Source organism: Silene latifolia, chromosome Y (assembly GCF_048544455.1).
Source record: "Silene latifolia isolate original U9 population chromosome Y, ASM4854445v1, whole genome shotgun sequence".
NCBI lineage: Eukaryota > Viridiplantae > Streptophyta > Magnoliopsida > Caryophyllales > Caryophyllaceae > Silene > Silene latifolia.
Window position 1 is genome coordinate 89,544,346 of NC_133538.1, and position 17,268 is coordinate 89,561,613.

The 17,268-nt window shown below is 34.8% G+C and overlaps 2 protein-coding genes and 1 long non-coding RNA gene across 3 annotated transcripts; all 3 read right to left on the bottom strand.

The window, feature by feature from the left end:
* Positions 1 to 329: 329 nt before the first annotated feature.
* Positions 330 to 2,569, bottom strand: LOC141626757 (uncharacterized). Its single transcript, XM_074440416.1, has 3 exons — positions 2,473 to 2,569; positions 1,037 to 1,144; positions 330 to 939 (listed from the first exon to the last, which is right to left on the bottom strand). The coding sequence occupies exons 1-3, from the start codon at positions 2,509 to 2,511 to the stop codon at positions 502 to 504; spliced, it is 585 nt and encodes a 194-aa protein (XP_074296517.1). The 5' UTR covers positions 2,512 to 2,569; the 3' UTR covers positions 330 to 501.
* A 532-nt stretch (positions 2,570 to 3,101) lies between these two features.
* Positions 3,102 to 11,450, bottom strand: LOC141626758 (uncharacterized). Its single transcript, XR_012536342.1, has 3 exons — positions 11,297 to 11,450; positions 3,566 to 3,699; positions 3,102 to 3,225 (listed from the first exon to the last, which is right to left on the bottom strand). It is a non-coding gene; the product is annotated as an uncharacterized LOC141626758 (long non-coding RNA).
* Positions 5,591 to 10,247, bottom strand: LOC141634238 (uncharacterized). Its single transcript, XM_074446470.1, has 2 exons — positions 8,708 to 10,247; positions 5,591 to 7,477 (listed from the first exon to the last, which is right to left on the bottom strand). Exon 2 carries the CDS (start codon positions 7,418 to 7,420, stop codon positions 5,591 to 5,593), a length of 1,830 nt encoding a protein of 609 aa, XP_074302571.1. The 5' UTR covers positions 7,421 to 7,477; positions 8,708 to 10,247.
* Positions 11,451 to 17,268: the final 5,818 nt, after the last annotated feature.

Consider the following 17,268-nt stretch of genomic DNA (forward strand, 5'->3'; position numbering starts at 1 on the left):
AATTCATTCCATCGCAAAATTTATTAATTCCATCGCAAAATTTATTAATTCCATCGCAAAATTTATCAATTCCATCGCAAAATTTATTAATTCCATCGCACATCCTAATTAGTCCGTCGCAAAATTTATTAGTTTCCTCGCAAAACCTAATTATTCCATCGCAAAAGTTTACTCATTCCATTGCAAACTTTAATTATTCCGTCGCAAACTGTATTGTTACAGTCCCAAAATTCGGTTTATGGTACCCTGTACCTGTACCTGTACCTATACCTGTATCAGTTTTTGTCAAGCAACTTGCAATGCTCCAAATTTCCTATAACTCGCCAAGCACACAGAACGACTTGCATAACCAAAAGGGGCTTTTTATACATAAACTTAAGCCTACATTGTTTTACGAACCAAAAGTCTTCTCGACAATTCCAACAAACATTATGAGATACTAAATAAGTCTTATACATACATACTCCAAGTCTACTAATTATCTAAAAACAACACAAGCAACTAACAACCCAATATTTGTGTTGCAAAGTCACCCCTATTTCCTCCATTACCCTCATTATCATCATCACGCCTACCAGAGTGAGGTTCGGAGTTGGGATTACATGATTCAGTTGTTATGTGAATACCTTGCGAAGCTAGAGTTTGCTCCAATTGCAACTTCCATTGTTTCATGCTATTCAACTCATTTGTTAGAGCTTGATGTTGAGCAGAAAGCTTACTTACGAATCCTGGAGTGTAGGAAGTTGATGATCCACGAGATTTTTTACGAGCTGATGAAGGTAGGGGCTTGTCATAGTAGCAGCTCGTCGCCTTCCCCATGCCCCAAACTTGTCCCTTTTTGTTAAAGCCTTTTGCCGACTCAATATATATTTCATCATCATCAATTTCTTCCTCGGTACAAGTCTCTAGCAAGGCATCCTTTTTTTTCTTGATTGTGTCCTGGAAGAAGTTTTACACAATTAACAAAAACTTACGGAAAACAAAAGCTGTCTTTTACAGTAAGTAGGTGTGATAATGTAAAGTTCAATAAACTTACAAGGAGTTCGGATACTTCGTCACACACGTAACCCCCTGCTCTTTTTGTTTTAGACTTCTTCATAAGCTCTTCAGGACGTGGTAGTGAAAGGCCTCCCTTTTCATTACACTTCAAAACAAATAAATAGACCATATGTTATCAACATTTATAAAATAGAGTAAATAAATGCATCATGGGACAGACCCAAGTCATGACAGTCCAGCCTGATAACATGGGTCTAGCATAACTGAACTTTAAGATGAATAAATAAAGTTTTCAATTTGGTAAAAATGTGGATTTTCTAACTTTGGATTAAAATTTCTTAAGCTTTTTGGAAGATCTTACTATTAGAATATAAAATCGGGACTCCAACCATCAGATGACGTTTCTTTGTTCAAGGCTCAATCCTTGGTAAAACGTATAGCTAAAGCATCAACAATAACATTAGAATTACGCGAATAATAGGTGATGTTACAAAATTATGGAGTGCATTGATGGCAGCTAGACAGACTGACAGAGCCGATGAATGATTTCCAGTAATGGTTGAAGCAATTTGTAAAGCATCTCTAATGGCCAATACTTCGCTCATGAAAGGTTAGGAAGTTTAGGAAGCCTGCTAGATTGGGTCTTAAGGGTAGTGGGAAGGGTAGATTAGTCCATACAAATTTTTAAAAAATGGCAAAATTAAATTGGAGACAAAAAAAAGGAGTAATATATTAAATATCAGCCAAACAAATTAAATAGGGGTAAATTGCACCAATAGTTAAAGTAATGGGGTTGATTTGCACTTGTTAAAAGTTATGGGGGTGAAATGCACATAGTGTCAAACGTACGGGGCTTATTTGTCACTTCCCCGCATTTTAAAATATTAAAACAATACAATGACAACGGATAATCCTTCAACGTCTACTTTAAAGATGCGAAGGCGGAGAGAGTTCGATTCAAGATGCGGCATGAAGCAGAAGCATTTAGTTCTAAAACGTTAAGAAAAAGATGATATGGGAAGTGGGATGTATGCTTTCAGAAATACAGCTAACTGCTAGTGTAATTATATAGAGTACAAGTGTGTAAAATTATATAAAATCAACAAATGATGTATACATTTACCAAAATTTTGATTCTCAAAATATGATCACTAATGGATCTGATTTTATAGCAACATTACGCCAATCCCTCAAGATCGGGTTAAGGAGAGATCAGTTTTAGGAAGCCTTACACAGTTACCCCTATATTAGCTGTTTTTACATGACCACGCCATGACCGTGAAGGGTAGTAGTTAATGAAATTAACGTTCATCCCAGTAAGAAATTTGCACATATGGGAAGTGGGAATTACAAGGGTATTAATAGAAGCTCTTAGCAGGATATGTGTTCCTTTTCTATATTTTTCAATACAATAGAGGGTTGCTATAGAGCGTTGCTGAAAGAAAGGTACAAGCAATTAAGTTATATACATACCAGTTTGTCCATATACTGGATAGAGTTTAACCTTCCCATGGTATGAGTACCTGGGGCTTTTCCATTCTTGCCTTTTGATGCGCGATTTATCTTGGATTTATCTCGAGGATCTTAAATGGCTGCATTTTATTATGCCGTTACCTATATATTTTAAGTTAATTAAAATATAAATTTATTCTATATATACTATATATACCTCTGTGGCTCTATAAGCCATCATCTCTGCCTTCACTGAAGCTTCCATCCAAGTATTTTTAGCTCTTTGCTTCTACCGACTAAATCCCTTATCCTCTCGTTACAAAAATCGCAAATCCAAATTTTTAACTTCGTGGTTCGCGATACTTTTGATACTTGAATTGAGTCTACAAGAACATTAAGTGACATTAGTTGTAATAATAAATTGAAAGTATGAGTCAGCACTAAATACAAGAATGAAGCTGAAAATCATTGGTGTACGAGACAACTCCAACCGCTACTTATGCCAAAATGCTACATATCAGAATGCATTATTATTCGGTTTAGTCGTGCTTGGAATTGTTATGTGGGCTAGTATAGGGAGGGGCCTTACTCCTGCGTAAAATAAAGTACAACGTTAGTAAAAATTTAAAAGCTAGAAAATAAAATACGAACTTGAATCTATTCCACCAAGCTTCTTTCTGCTCGGGTGTTGCTGCATAATAAGAAGGGGTAAATTTATCAAACTTGCCCACAACTGCCTCTCTTGCGGCTTTCTTCACTTGATCGGCATGAAACCTATAATAAAGTTAATGAATTAAGAAATAAGAAACATAATAGAGTTATAAATGGCTAAATAGCAAAAGAGAATACTTTGCTGCCCAGCTGCCCAGGGATATGAATGGTTAGGAAATAAATATCCGAGGGTGGACTGGTGGCATATTTTAACTAGATTCCAAGCTAGAAAAAATGCTAAATTATGTGCCAGGGAGATAGGCTAGGAGCCTCAGCTAGAGTTGTGAAGCAAATAAAGGCAGAATTAACGATGAAATGGAGAGGTTGTGTTCATAAACCTCTCACATTTTAGCAAAATAAAAAAAAATAAAGTTGTTAAATACTAGTATATAAAAAGATGTACCAGAGGCCAAAAGGGTCCAACACTGGTAGATCTAAGCTTTCATTTATCCATCGAGTAAGTTCTTCCTCCTCTGCGATCTGATGGCTGCCCCCGCCATTTATTAACCTTGTACCTGGACCTACCATTTTTAATGTCTTCAAATTTGAACATTGTTAGATACAATACAACATAATAAGGCAAAACGATGTAAATAAATAGACATCAATTATTAATCATCTAAGTTGATCACCAAACAGCGTAAGATCACACTCAGAATTAACACAACCAAGAAAATATGCAATATTCACTTCAAATGTCTACATTTTGCAACAAAGGGCCGAAATTCAAAATACTAGATCAAATCACACAAACACATCCAAGCAACACAGATCATTATCATCGCTAAGCTAGAGATCGTCTTCTTCCTCATCATTATGCTCTAAATCATTATTATCATATTAAAATAGTTCTTCATCCTCTTCAGAAGCACCATCATCTATTTGTTGTTCCAAAACCTCATGGTCATCACTATATTCACCTTCTTCAACATCAAGATTACCCTCAACTACTTCATTCATTATTGAAATCTCCCCAACATCTGAGTAATCGTTATAGTCAGTTTCATTTTCTTCGAAGATTACTGATGACAATTCTGAAACATGATTGATTATTTCTTCTTGGAAAACAACTTCATCAATGGGAGCTTCAATTTTTGATCTAGCTTTAGTTTTGAACACAACAGACCATTGATCTCTATCTTTTTTTGTGTTTGGGTATGGGGCATAGTAAACTTGTTCGACTTGATATGCCAACACAAAAGGATCATATACTGGATATTTCCTATTACGATGAACTTCCACCAGTTTATAATCCTTGTGTACGTTCATACCACGGCAAGAATTATCCATCCAATCGCATTTAAATAAGATTGTCTTGTACAAACCATTAGCTCCAGCATAAGACAACTCTATTACTTCATCCAAAATACCATAATAATTTGCGCCTTCTATTGAACTAACACACACTCCATTGTTAATGGTAGATTTTTCTACATCAGTTTTGTGGTTGAATGTGCGAAAATTATACCCATTAATGGAGTAACGATTCCAAGTTCTCACTTGCCTAGACGGTCCCATCGCTAAAGCTCTTAGTAAATCATCATCCAATACACTTACTTGTTGTCTGAACCACCTTGAAAACTCTTTGTCATATTTATTCCAAACATCGACAACAGATATTTGAAGATTTTACATACGGATAAAATTTTGGACGCAATCACGAAGAACCTCACAATTAGACAAGACATACTTATGTGCACAATCATATTCTTTGTCCTCCAATGATCTCACCCTACATTTTCCTGTTGTTCTTCCCATGTGATCTTGGAAAAGTTCCGGCAAAGTTGAGACAACCAAATGCGTTTTGTTGCCAATATCAAGATTTTTTGCTTTTGTATCTATGTGGTCTTCAAAGTAAAAAGAACAAAAATTTGATATCTCTTCTAACAAGTAAGCGTTGCAGATTGAACCTTCAACGTATGCTTTGTTCCCAATTTTCCGTTTCAAGTGATTTAAGAACCTATTCATAGACGAGCATACGTGCACTCTAGTTATTATTTTATACTAAACATAAAATTAAAAGCCTTAAGAAAATGAGTTAAAAGCAATTACCTCTCAAACGGATACATCCACCTATACTGAACAGGGCCACCAACTTTCACTTCATATGGTAAGTGAACAGGTAGATGCTCCATTGAGTTAAAAAATGAAGGCGGAAAAATCATCTCCAGTTTGCAAAGAATCTCTGGAATGTTTTTCTCCAGACGAATTACATCGTCAACTTTAATGGTTGAGACGCAAAGATCTCTAAAGAATTGACTAATTTCAGTAATTGCATTCCACTCATTTTTCGGCAGTAAGTTCTTTAGAGCAACCGGTAGTAAACGTTCCATGAACACATGACAGTCATGACTTTTCAAACCGTGTAGTGTAAAATCACTCTCATTTACACATCTCCTTAAATCAGAAGCATAACCATCTGGAAACTTCAACTTAGAAATCCATTCGGACAAAACCTTCCTTTTTGGCTTGTCCAGAATGAACTTAGGCTCACTTCGTCTTTTACAATATATTTTCGGTCGACTTTTGATGATTCATTATAAGCCGTTTTGGTTTTGTTATCCATCACTGTGTGAATCAATTGCTCAAAAAAATTCTTCTCAATGTGCATTACATCCAAGTTATGTCGAATTAGTAAAGTTTTCCAATATGGAAGCTCCCGAATATGCTTCTTTTCCACCAAATTTTCCCTTCTACTCTTCAACATTTTCAACTCAGAATCCGTCCCATTAACTATTGTAGGTAAATGTTCTACACACTCCCATATCTCATCACCATTTAACCTACGTGGTGGGCTGTCAAGTTCAATTTCTGTATTCTTTGAAAAATGTTTGTTGTCCTTCCTAAACGAGTGGTCAGGTGACAAGAACTGACGATGGCAATCAAACCAACACCACTTTCTTCCATTCTTAAGCCAGAAAGACTTATTTCCATTCCCACAATAAGGACATGCTTTTTCACCCGCTGTTCCCCATCCGGATAACATGCCGTAGGCTGGAAAGTCATTAATCGTCCACATAAGTGAAGCTCTGAGTTGAAAGTTCTCTTTCTTAGATACATCATAAGTGAATACTCCTACTTCCCATAATTCTTTCAACTCACGAATGAGTGGTTGCAAAAATACATCTAAATTTTTCTTAGGATTTTTTGGTCCAGGAACAATCAAAGACAGAAATATAAACTGTTTTTTCATACACAACCAAGGGGGTAGGTTATATGGGGTAAGCATGACTGGCCAACAAGAGTACGCCTTGCCAAATTGGCCAAAGGGTGCAAATCCATCTGTGCATAGCCCTAATCGTACATTTCTAGGTTCGCTTGCAAAATCCGGGTGTAGTGCATCAAAATGCTTCCAAGACTCGGCGTCACTGGGGTGAGCCAGTGTACCGCTTGCACGGGGATTCTCTGCGTGCCATCTCATTTCCTCGGCTATATGCTTTGTCGCATAAATCCTTTGTAGTCTATGTGTGATTGGGAAATAAGTTAAAACTTTATTAGCAACTTGTTTACCCTTTGAATTTGTCTTGGGTTTGTATCTATCTTGCCCACATTTTTTACATTTAACAAGATGCTTGTCTTCCTCCCAAAAAAGCATACACCCATAAGAACAAACATCAATTTTCTCATGGGGAAGCTCAAGGGCTTTTAGCAACTTTTTGGTTTCATAGAAGTTTGTGGCCATAGCATTATTCTTTGGAAGGATATCACTGACGAAACTAATGAAACCATCAACACATTTATGAGGCAAGTTGAATTCACATTTCAAACTTAACAATCTAGAAGCAGCTTGTAATATAGACACATCGCTCCCCTCACACACACGCTCTTCTGCTTTCTTTAACATTTCAAAGAAAGCTTGTACTTCAGGATTTGGAGTCTCGTCTACTTCTATAGCATTAAGGGCCTCCTCCCTTATAGTGTCCACTCTATCACGTAATGCATCATTTACCATATCTTGATAAGGGTTCGTAGGTATATCGGGTTCATCAATTGGAAAATCCTCCCCGTGACACACCCAATTATAATAGTTAACACAGAACCCTTTCTTAAGCAAGTGTGATTTAACTTGAGCCTCATTTAAAAACTTTGTGTTGTTGCACATGGCGCATGGACACCTCATTTTCCCGTTATTCCTTTGAAAAGAATCTTGTTCTTTAGCATGACTAATAAATTCTCTAACACCATTAGCATACTCAATTCTAAGTCTTTTATTAACATCGAGCCTCTCATACATCCATTCTCGCCCTTGCCTCTTCATTACAAATCTAAGCAATAATATAATCAACAAATGTCAAAGCAACAAATAAATAACATACTTTAATAAATAGGGTTATTTAATGATAATACTCTGAACTATTGTACCCCTTCTCAAAATACTTCATACTTTGAATTAACTATAAATACTACCAACTAATACACCCCTTCACTTCTAACAGAATTGCTTTTTTTTTACCTGATGCAACCGGTAATATGTTAGGCGAGATTAAATGTTTTCTTTATTAAGAAATTCATCTTCTTCCCTTTACCTTTTTTTAATGGATACCTGCAAATTTTCTGCAAATTTTTTAATTTATAAATTCTCTACTCTCCTATTTCCCACGTCATCAAGATTATGTTTCCCGCCTGCCCGGATACATTTCTGGGTATTGCAAGCACGCTTCAATTGACTTAATGGACTGTTGGGATCAAGTATTCCCAGGAATATTGGCTTATATTGATTCACCCCTGATCAATTACGAGATACAAAGCAAGACTTGAATCACAAAATGTCCATCCAGTATCCTTATGTTATGATTAAAGTAAAAGCTAATTAACAATCTGAAGATTAGCACTGTCAAGGCATGAAAGGCGACTTGACAATGGACAATATATATACCTTTGCCAGAATTTTATGGAGTATAATTTAATTACCACTCAATTATCTACAACTACTCTCTATTTATTGACTAGTGATACAAATGTTTGTTCATTATATTCCTTAATTAGTTTGAAGATGAGAAAGCAGCTAAAATTCATCCCCCTGAAATAACCACCCCAAAGTATAAAGCTTCCTTCACTGCTTGAATACCCCGTTAAATAACCATCAAGAACACAACTTGAGGATGATGAGGTGGAATAAAATTGCAAATGAGAACAAGAAACTTGTGAAAAATCAAGCTTAAGAAAATAAATAAATAACACCAAGAATCAATCATGGACGAAATTGATTTATCTTTTAAATTGTGGAATTAATTGACGGCGAAATTAAAATTAGGACTCCTTCACTCATGTTATTTGTGTAGAAAGAGAATTGTGACGATGAAAATCAACATATATAAGGAAGGAAGAAGAAAAGGTAAAAAATTAAGGTAAAAAAGAAGAATTAAAGGTGAATAAAGAATGAAAAACTAAGTTTTAAACAAGGGTAACCAATCCAACAGGTAGCCCTTCCACCTATTCTATTATGTGGGAGGGGGTGTATTAGTCGGGAGTATTCGTAGTTAATTCAAAGTATAGAGTATTTTGAGAAGGGGTGCAATAGTTCAGAATATTCTCATTAAATAACCCTAATAAATAATTAGTATAATAGAATTGCGATTACAGCCTTCATTTTCTAATAGAACACCATTATTTTTTTAACCTGAGATAGCAGGTTAAGTGCATTTAAAGGTCCCACTTTTGCTTCTTTTGTTTTTTACTTCATCTTCGTCCTCCCCTATTTGTGTTCCTGAAATCTTCCCTCTTTCTGCTCTCTCCTTAAAATTTTTTCCATCATTATTTACACTCTTAATTAAAATTTCCTCCATTATCTTCTAATTATCTTTCATTACAATCTAAAAGAGGGGAAAATGAGTAATGTAGCAGCAACAAAGGGTGGAAAGAAGAAAAGTGCAACCTTTACAATTGATTACAAAAAATAAATTGAAAATAAGATCATGGATATTAGAAAAAAAAAACAGTTGTAAAAAACCCTCATTTTCCCTATTCCCAAACCCAGGCCAAGACACAAACACAAAACCAAATAAAACTGTGAAAATGTGATAAAAATGGTAAGATTAATTAGTAAACCCAGGTCAATACCCAAACCCAATGCTCAGTCACCTCTGATCAGTACCTCCGACCAACGGCGGCATAACCAGGCCGCGTTCTTGTTGCCTCTAGCCTCTGACCCCCAATTTCAACAACAAAAACCAACTCAATCAGTTTAATGAGTCAACAATCGCCACCCTTAAACAACTCGCCTAAACCCAACCACAACCATACTTCTCATCGATACCAATGTATCATCTCCTACCACCACAACATAGTTTAATGAAGTTTGGGAGAAGAATCTTTAATGGTGTTTTTGAACGATAAATGATGATGGTGATGAATCCTCTGGGAAAAAAAAAGAGAGAAAAGGAAAGAAAAGTTGATTGTAGAGAACTATTTGATTAATAAGTGAAAATAAGCAAAGTTAATTGATGCACTTCTCTCCTTGCCTCATTCTGCAAATGACGAGAATAAATGAGAATAATTGGGGTTTGAATGATAGACATAGCTTGGAGTTTTTTTACTCGAAGGTTAGAAAGTAAAATTTCTACAAATGACAGCATAAGTAAATATGACCCACTCTGAAGCTTGAATGTATACTTACTTTACTATAAATTTGACAATTAAAATTTGTATACTTTTATGTTTGAGTTAATCTGTTTAGTTAATAACCATTTGACATAACAAGTGACCCTTTAACCATCAACTATAATGGTGCTCCAAACATACTTCAAAGACCGTTTTACAAAAGACTTAATAACGAAAAAGTTTGATATAATTTATAATTGAGAACAATGAATTTCAAAAGTTTATAATTCAATAGTTATAAAGTACTAAAGTATAAGCAATTGCATGTTTCTTAGTATGAAGAGAAGCAATTCTCAAAGGACACATCTGACAAGATGCAATGGCTTGGCTGTGTCATGTCTCGGGTCATACGTCGACTTTATCTTCTTTGTCTACAACTTATTCAGAAGTAGCTGTTGAAATTTGGAAATGCTAAATTGTTTGTTTTGGGTAATACATGAGTTAGTCGAAGACCGCAACTAGTTACTGATCATTCAAGACTAATTATGCTTGTAACTAGACACTTAGAAGACTTGCACAAAATAGAGAAGCGAAAGAAAGGAAAAGCGAGGCTTAGAAAAAGGTTAGTCAATTTTTGTAAGTTCCAGAGTATTATATTAAAGTCTAAATGTCTTATTACAATTAGTCGTTATTACTGTTAGTTAAGCTATCTTATTCAACTAGTACTATATATTATCACTAGTTTTAGACTATATACATTTTTTAATTAATGTAAACAAATGTCAAAATCTACAAAGCTTACGTTCAAAGAACTAGAATCAAGTAGGATTAACTTGCTCAGCTAGAGCAGGAACTTCAAAGAGCCAGAGCTCAAGTAAGCTGCTTAACTATTTCTACTACGAGTTGATCTCCCTTAAGACGGACTATTTTCGTCTCAAACAATTACACGAGCTTTTGAACCCATGTTACAGCCAAATATGACTACTTTTGGAAAAAAAAAGTTACTAATAAGCTGGACCATTTTTGTTACATTTGACCATAAAATGATCACAAAACCCGTCATATTGTTTTAGAGGAAATGACTCGTCTGAAACAAAAACGTGCGTTCTATGTAATTTTTAAAATTGGTTATTCCGAAACAACTACTCTCGCTCATTAACCAATTACTACCTCACTATTCTTTGGAGTGGTTTTGTGTTGTTGATTAGTATGTAATAATGTACTACACAGAACCCAATCCCTAAAACCAAACCAATATGCCAAAAAACATGGAAAATTCAAATCTTTGTATGAGAAATGAATAAATTACACAAATCCAACTCCTAAAATCAAACAAATATGCCACGAAACATAGAAAGTTCAAATCTTTCTATGAGAAATGGACAAATTACACAAAACACAACTCCAAAACGTGCCAAATTTGAAAGATAACAAACAAGAAGAATACAATAAACAAGAAGAATTTGAAAGACACAAACTTTAGCTCGAGTTTCCAAGTTGTAACCACAAATTGAGCAATAGGACGAGAATAAATTACTTGAAAAAGGGAATAGAAAGGGAGAAACCGAGAAGGAAAACAGAAAAGAAGAAGTACCGTGGTAGACGGCAACGGAGGATGACCGACGGCGGAGGGCGCAGCGGTAGATGACGGTGAAGGAGAAACTGAAATTCGTCGATTGATTTGGGGGTTTTTTTTGGGATAATGAATTTGGGGTGAATGAATTAGGGAGTGGGCGGGTTATATTTTATTTGTCCGACCATTTTGTGTTATTTTGCGATGGAAAATGTAATTTATATTTTAATATTATTATTAATAGTTAGATCAACTTAAATTAAAATCGCAACCTCGGAGAAATTAAAAAATTAAGCTACTTATTAGAGCAGTTAATGGTCCTTTGAAAATTAATTAAACTAATCCGTCGCAAATTCCATCGCAAACATCTGGCGCCATGAAAATTTTACCCCGCCAACAGATGGTAGTAGCAAAATCCGTCGCATATAAGATTTTCCGTCGCAAAAACCGTCGCAAAGTTACAATTAGCGATGGATTTTGATTCCATCGCAAAAAATCTGTCGCTAGCATAGATTCTTTTTGTAGTGGTTAGACCACCCTTGCATAGCAAGTTCCGGTATCCACCACAAATTCCTCAACGACTAATAGGCTTTTGCTCATTCCCTTCGACAATTCTAGGACTTATTTCTTTCTTAGTCCATTAGCTTAAATATGCTTCACTCAAATTTCACAAAGATAATAATTTGTGAGCATATTATTCTCAATCAACTTTCTCAACTCAAATCTGCATAAAATGTATAAATCTGCAAGTCATTATACACATTATTTTAGCATTATTAAGTTGAAATTAGCATTATGCTAAAGATAAACATTAGGCAAAACTACATGTCCACACAATTAAGTAGTAGCTAATAATAACTTCACAATCTTCCTGCATCTTACCCTACAAGATTAAGAGCAATATAATATGCTTACACAATAGACAAGGTTATAATAGTCTTCTCAATAGACTTAAAACAAGATCACCATTAAAGGTGGAAATATATAATGCTCACCATAGATCTCACTTTGTCGATCGTCATTACCTTTTGGTCGATTCAATATCTTTCTAGATATCCAACATAGTGCAATTCTTAATATTGCACCTTAGGCACTTCACTAAATGTGAATGATAACTTTGGTAATGAATACACAAACAAAATGTACTTAGCTGCATAAGCTACATTGAAGCAACTATAATTATACATATTAGACTTCTCACAATAGTCAAAACATGTTCTCTTATAACTCATTAGCTAGCATCATTGTTCTAATTAAATATAGAGCTCCACTCTCATGTCGTTTAAAAGGATAAATAATCTTCTTTATTATTTTCTCTTTCTAATAAATTGACATAGAATAAAGCATACACGCAGTATTTGTGATTTTGCACCCAAAATCATATTATTTACTAAAAGCTCTATATACATCATCATTCTTATATTAGAAAACAACGAATCTCGATGATTGTTTCACTTATATTTACTCTTTGCAAATCCACAATATTTTACAAAAAGAATTTGACTTCTTACAAACATGAAATCAATCATCATAATCTCATATAGTGTGGTGTAAGCAAAGTGTAACATAAATAATTGAACCTTACGCAACCATGATTTATTAACATAGCCATTATCCAACAAATTAATACTTAACATACGATTATCATTTTCTCTACACCCCCACAATCAAAGATATACATACTCTTCACAAATTATAAGATATCAAATCTAAACTTGATGAATAAATTTATCAAATAAGTTGAACGTCTTCCCCCACATGTTGTCACGCCACAAATTAGTGACAAACATAATCGTTCAAACAAAATATACACATTATTCATTCATTCATCATCTTAACTTTTAGATATCACATAATCATTGACAAATAATATTCTCCATAATCTACTTTTATGAAGCTTTGACAAATAATCATTTCCAATTTTTTGTCACACATGTCCAAGATACTATATCAATTTTAAACAAAATATTTAATCCCCATATTTGGTTCATAACTCAAATATCAATTTTAGTTTGTCTTATAATCAAAACTAAATAACCAATCCAAATGTGTGAAATATTTTGCTTGATAAACATATTGTACACATAACAATATCTTTTGGACACTTAATCATTCTAGCTACTTGTCAATCAAAAAACTTGGGACAATTTCATTCACATATTCTTAAAATCAATTATCAAAGAATAATTTTGTCAAGATTATAGACACATCATACCAAATAAAGTAGTAGCTTAAACATACGAACGATTAAGACATATATAATTTGACCAAACCTTCATATTTATCATCATAAATATTTTAAAGGAAAGTCTCGAGAACATACCTTAACCACAAGAATGGAATTGAGCAATAAATTTATAGATAATACCATTCTTTTATAAGTCTTCATAAAAACTTTCAGCATACTACCATGACATTGTTGTCCATTTTAAGGATGGTAGATGACCGAATCTGCTCACGGCTTCAACTACAAAGCTATAGCCCTTCTTCTTAGCTTTCCAACGCCATCTTACACGCCTAAAACAAAGCTCTTGAGACCGAGTTATGGCCAAAATACCAAACTGCTGTCTCACCCTCCGCGGCCTGACTCTTATACACGAAGAACAATATTTTTGGCCAATAGAAATAATTCCAATGACAAAAATAATGAACACAACAACAATAATAGCGATAAAATTTCGTTTCTCAATTGTTGAAAATATAGTATCACTATAGGGGCGAAGATATAATTAGAGAATATTTATTGTTATGTCGTGGTATGGAGGCCACTGAATGAGAAACGAAATCGCCCCGACTACGGTACAAATCGATATAGGCGTCGTCCCCCAATGTCACACAACACTCCTAATAGTTGTGTACTCAACCATTAGGAGTTGGAACTCATATGGTATGCTCAAAATTATCATAGAAAAGTAGTAGAGATATATGGAAGATGTGTATCTCAAATGACTACACTTCTTATATTTATAGTGATTAATTAACATCATAATCACAAAGATAGTGGCATAACTGCACCATAAACATGGCAATAAACATGAAGTTAGTGGCTATAATTATGCAAGTAGTTGTGAGATGCTTTTACGAGGTAATGGAAGACATCTCTCTAATACAATGTATTTAGACGACATTGCTAGCCTTAGCACTACTTCCAACAATAATATCATGTTCACTTTTTGAATCTTCAGTGGGTAACAATTATGCACCATTGAAGATAATATCAGAGCCAATTTGCAGCCAAAAGGGATTGTAGCTAATAAGAACCTTGATAGCTTTCTCATACATTCTAGCAATAGAATTTATTGGACAAAGTCTGTTTATTTTAAACCTGCCTCCATCACGATTCTTCTGGACATAATGACATGTTCGGTATTCCCTATTTGTTTCAGGTAAGTAACAATGGTTGTCCTCCAAACCATATTGCCAGCACATACCATATTGCCAGCACAAACCCCCCGGGTCAAAAACATGGGTAAGAAACACAATACTCTTATCTGTCCTACTAGTTATGTAGTTAGACCATGAGGCCAGAGGGTCGAATAGTTCCCGAGTACATTCGATACTAATACCTTCCTCACCCCTAAAATCACCCTTGTCCTCAAGGGTGGGACTGAAACTTCATGTGAGAGCTAGTTTGATCCATGTAATGTTACAACAGGTGGCCATGATCTCAAGAAAAGAATTATTGTCCTGAGACTTCAACAAAAATTTGTTTTTGGTGAGTTGCTCTTCAAAACCAATAAAGACTAGAAGCAATTCACAAGCATTGAACATGAGTGATGTACCAACAGAATGAACAGTCAGAACTAGCTTATGAAGATTAGAAGGGTATAACCTTACTACCTCAGCAATATAATCAACTCTCTGGGAGGACATGACAGGGTCATACTTGAAATGAAGGGGCCAGATTGTAGACCAGAGTCCTGCACACCACCCTAAAGTAGTATACAATTTACCCCAACTATGCACTTCCTTGTAGTTAATTTTAGCTTTCCATCCAATTTTAAAGTCGAAAAAGCTTACACAAGGGTCTTTTTCAGCCATGCGTGAGAGCAAGAACAAAACACCAGGGTCGAAATCAAACTGATAACGACAAGTTGATTAAAGTATCATACTGCATAGCAAGTCATCATGGTCCACATTCACCACGCCCCAAGAAAACATTTGATTTTCTAGCCCAACAAATGATAGAAAAGGATTAGTCGTCACCTGAGACAATGAACATCCAGAGATTAAACTTCCAACATGTAGAGCAACCATATTTTGGGGCATCTTGATGAGCTCCCTTTTCTACCTACATTTTATTGCATTTGGAGCTCATTTAGTAGGATTTTGCAAAGGGTTTTGGGCATTTTTAATACTTTTAATCCAATACCAAATGTTACTACAAGAAGTATCAATGAAGAATTGAAGGTAATTCGGAACAAGAAAAGCAGCAAAGGAAGGCCAAGATCAAGCACCAAAGACACCATGAAGAAGCCTTTCAAGAAATAAGCAAGGAACGAATTGAAGACGGAGATCAACAAGGATCTCGCACGGTGCGAATTTCCTGCCTCAATATTTTGCACCGTGCGAGTTTTCTGGGTTTACTTCCGTTTGTATTACGGGTTTCTCTCATCTTAAGCCCATGGATACTTGGTTGTATTAGACTATATATAGTGTGTTTTCCTCTAGGTTAACACATCTTTTGCATTATTGAAGAATCAAAGTTGTAATCTTGGGATTTATCAAGTTAATTGCTTTTTTTAGATCTAGAATGGAGAACTAATCTTCTCTTCTTAATCCGACTCAAAGGTGTAATCTTTGGTTGTAAGACTCCTTAATCTTTCCTTAATTATTATTATTGTTCTTAATCTCTTGTGTTTAATTGCTTAATTTTGGAATCCTTGTTAGATTATGGTAATTAAGTGTGATTTCCTTGTTACTTAATCTTGCCAAGTTCCTTAATTTACATGTTGTTGGGTTTATTAAGTGTGATTTCCTTGTAATCCCATATTGCAATAACTTGTTATTAGACTAATGAATGTGATTTCTTCTTGGTTTAATTAACATTTGAGAGATTAATTTGTGATTGCTCATTAATTGTGTTTTCATTGTGAGTAATTGTACCTATTAGATTCCTATTGCTTTATCTTCTTGTTAATTAATCTATGTGTGTGATTTTCACTAGAGGAATTAATAAGTTGGGTCAATTATTAAGTGTGATTTTCTTGTGGTTGACTTCTTATTAAGGGAATTTGGAGAATTAATCTCACTATTAGGGCAATAATATTAATTAGAAGGATTGATTGAGTGGTTTTATCAACAAAAGTGCCTCACTTTATTGAGTCGGATTAAGTCTTCCTTAAACTTGATAAATTTCCATCTTAAAACTTGTTTGATTTATTACTTGTTATTCACTCTTATTTGAATTTCATTTTGTCTTTGAAAACCACCAAACCCCTCCCCCCTCCCCCTCTACATACTTCTTGTTAATTTGTCACAATTGTTCTAATTGCTCTCTTGATTTCACCTTTGCAAAACCCCCCTTTTCTTGGGTTCGATCCCATTACTTGCTACTTACTTGTCCTATAATTAGTCTTGATTAGTACGTATTGTGGTATATAAATTGTTAATTTGACCGTCTTAAATAGCGACATTTTAGGCGTGCCAAATTTTGGCGCCGTTGTCGGGGAAGGTAACGGTTTTGTTAGTGTTTTTGGAATAGTTGTGTAGTTAATTTTCATTTCACATTTGTTATTGTTCTTGTTCATTACTTGTGTGAAATTTTTTATTGTGTGCTTTTGTGTAGAATTGTTTATGGGGTCAACACTAGGAACTCAAGTGAACCACTTTTTCCATTCAACCCGGAAATTCAAAGATCACTTGCTTGGATAGGAGGTGATATTAGAAAAGAGAACCCGGTTATTCAAGAAATTAATCCCGTGACTCAACAAGACCGAGAGGAAGATAACATCATCACTTTTGTTATAGAAACCGATCCAAAACCCATCAGT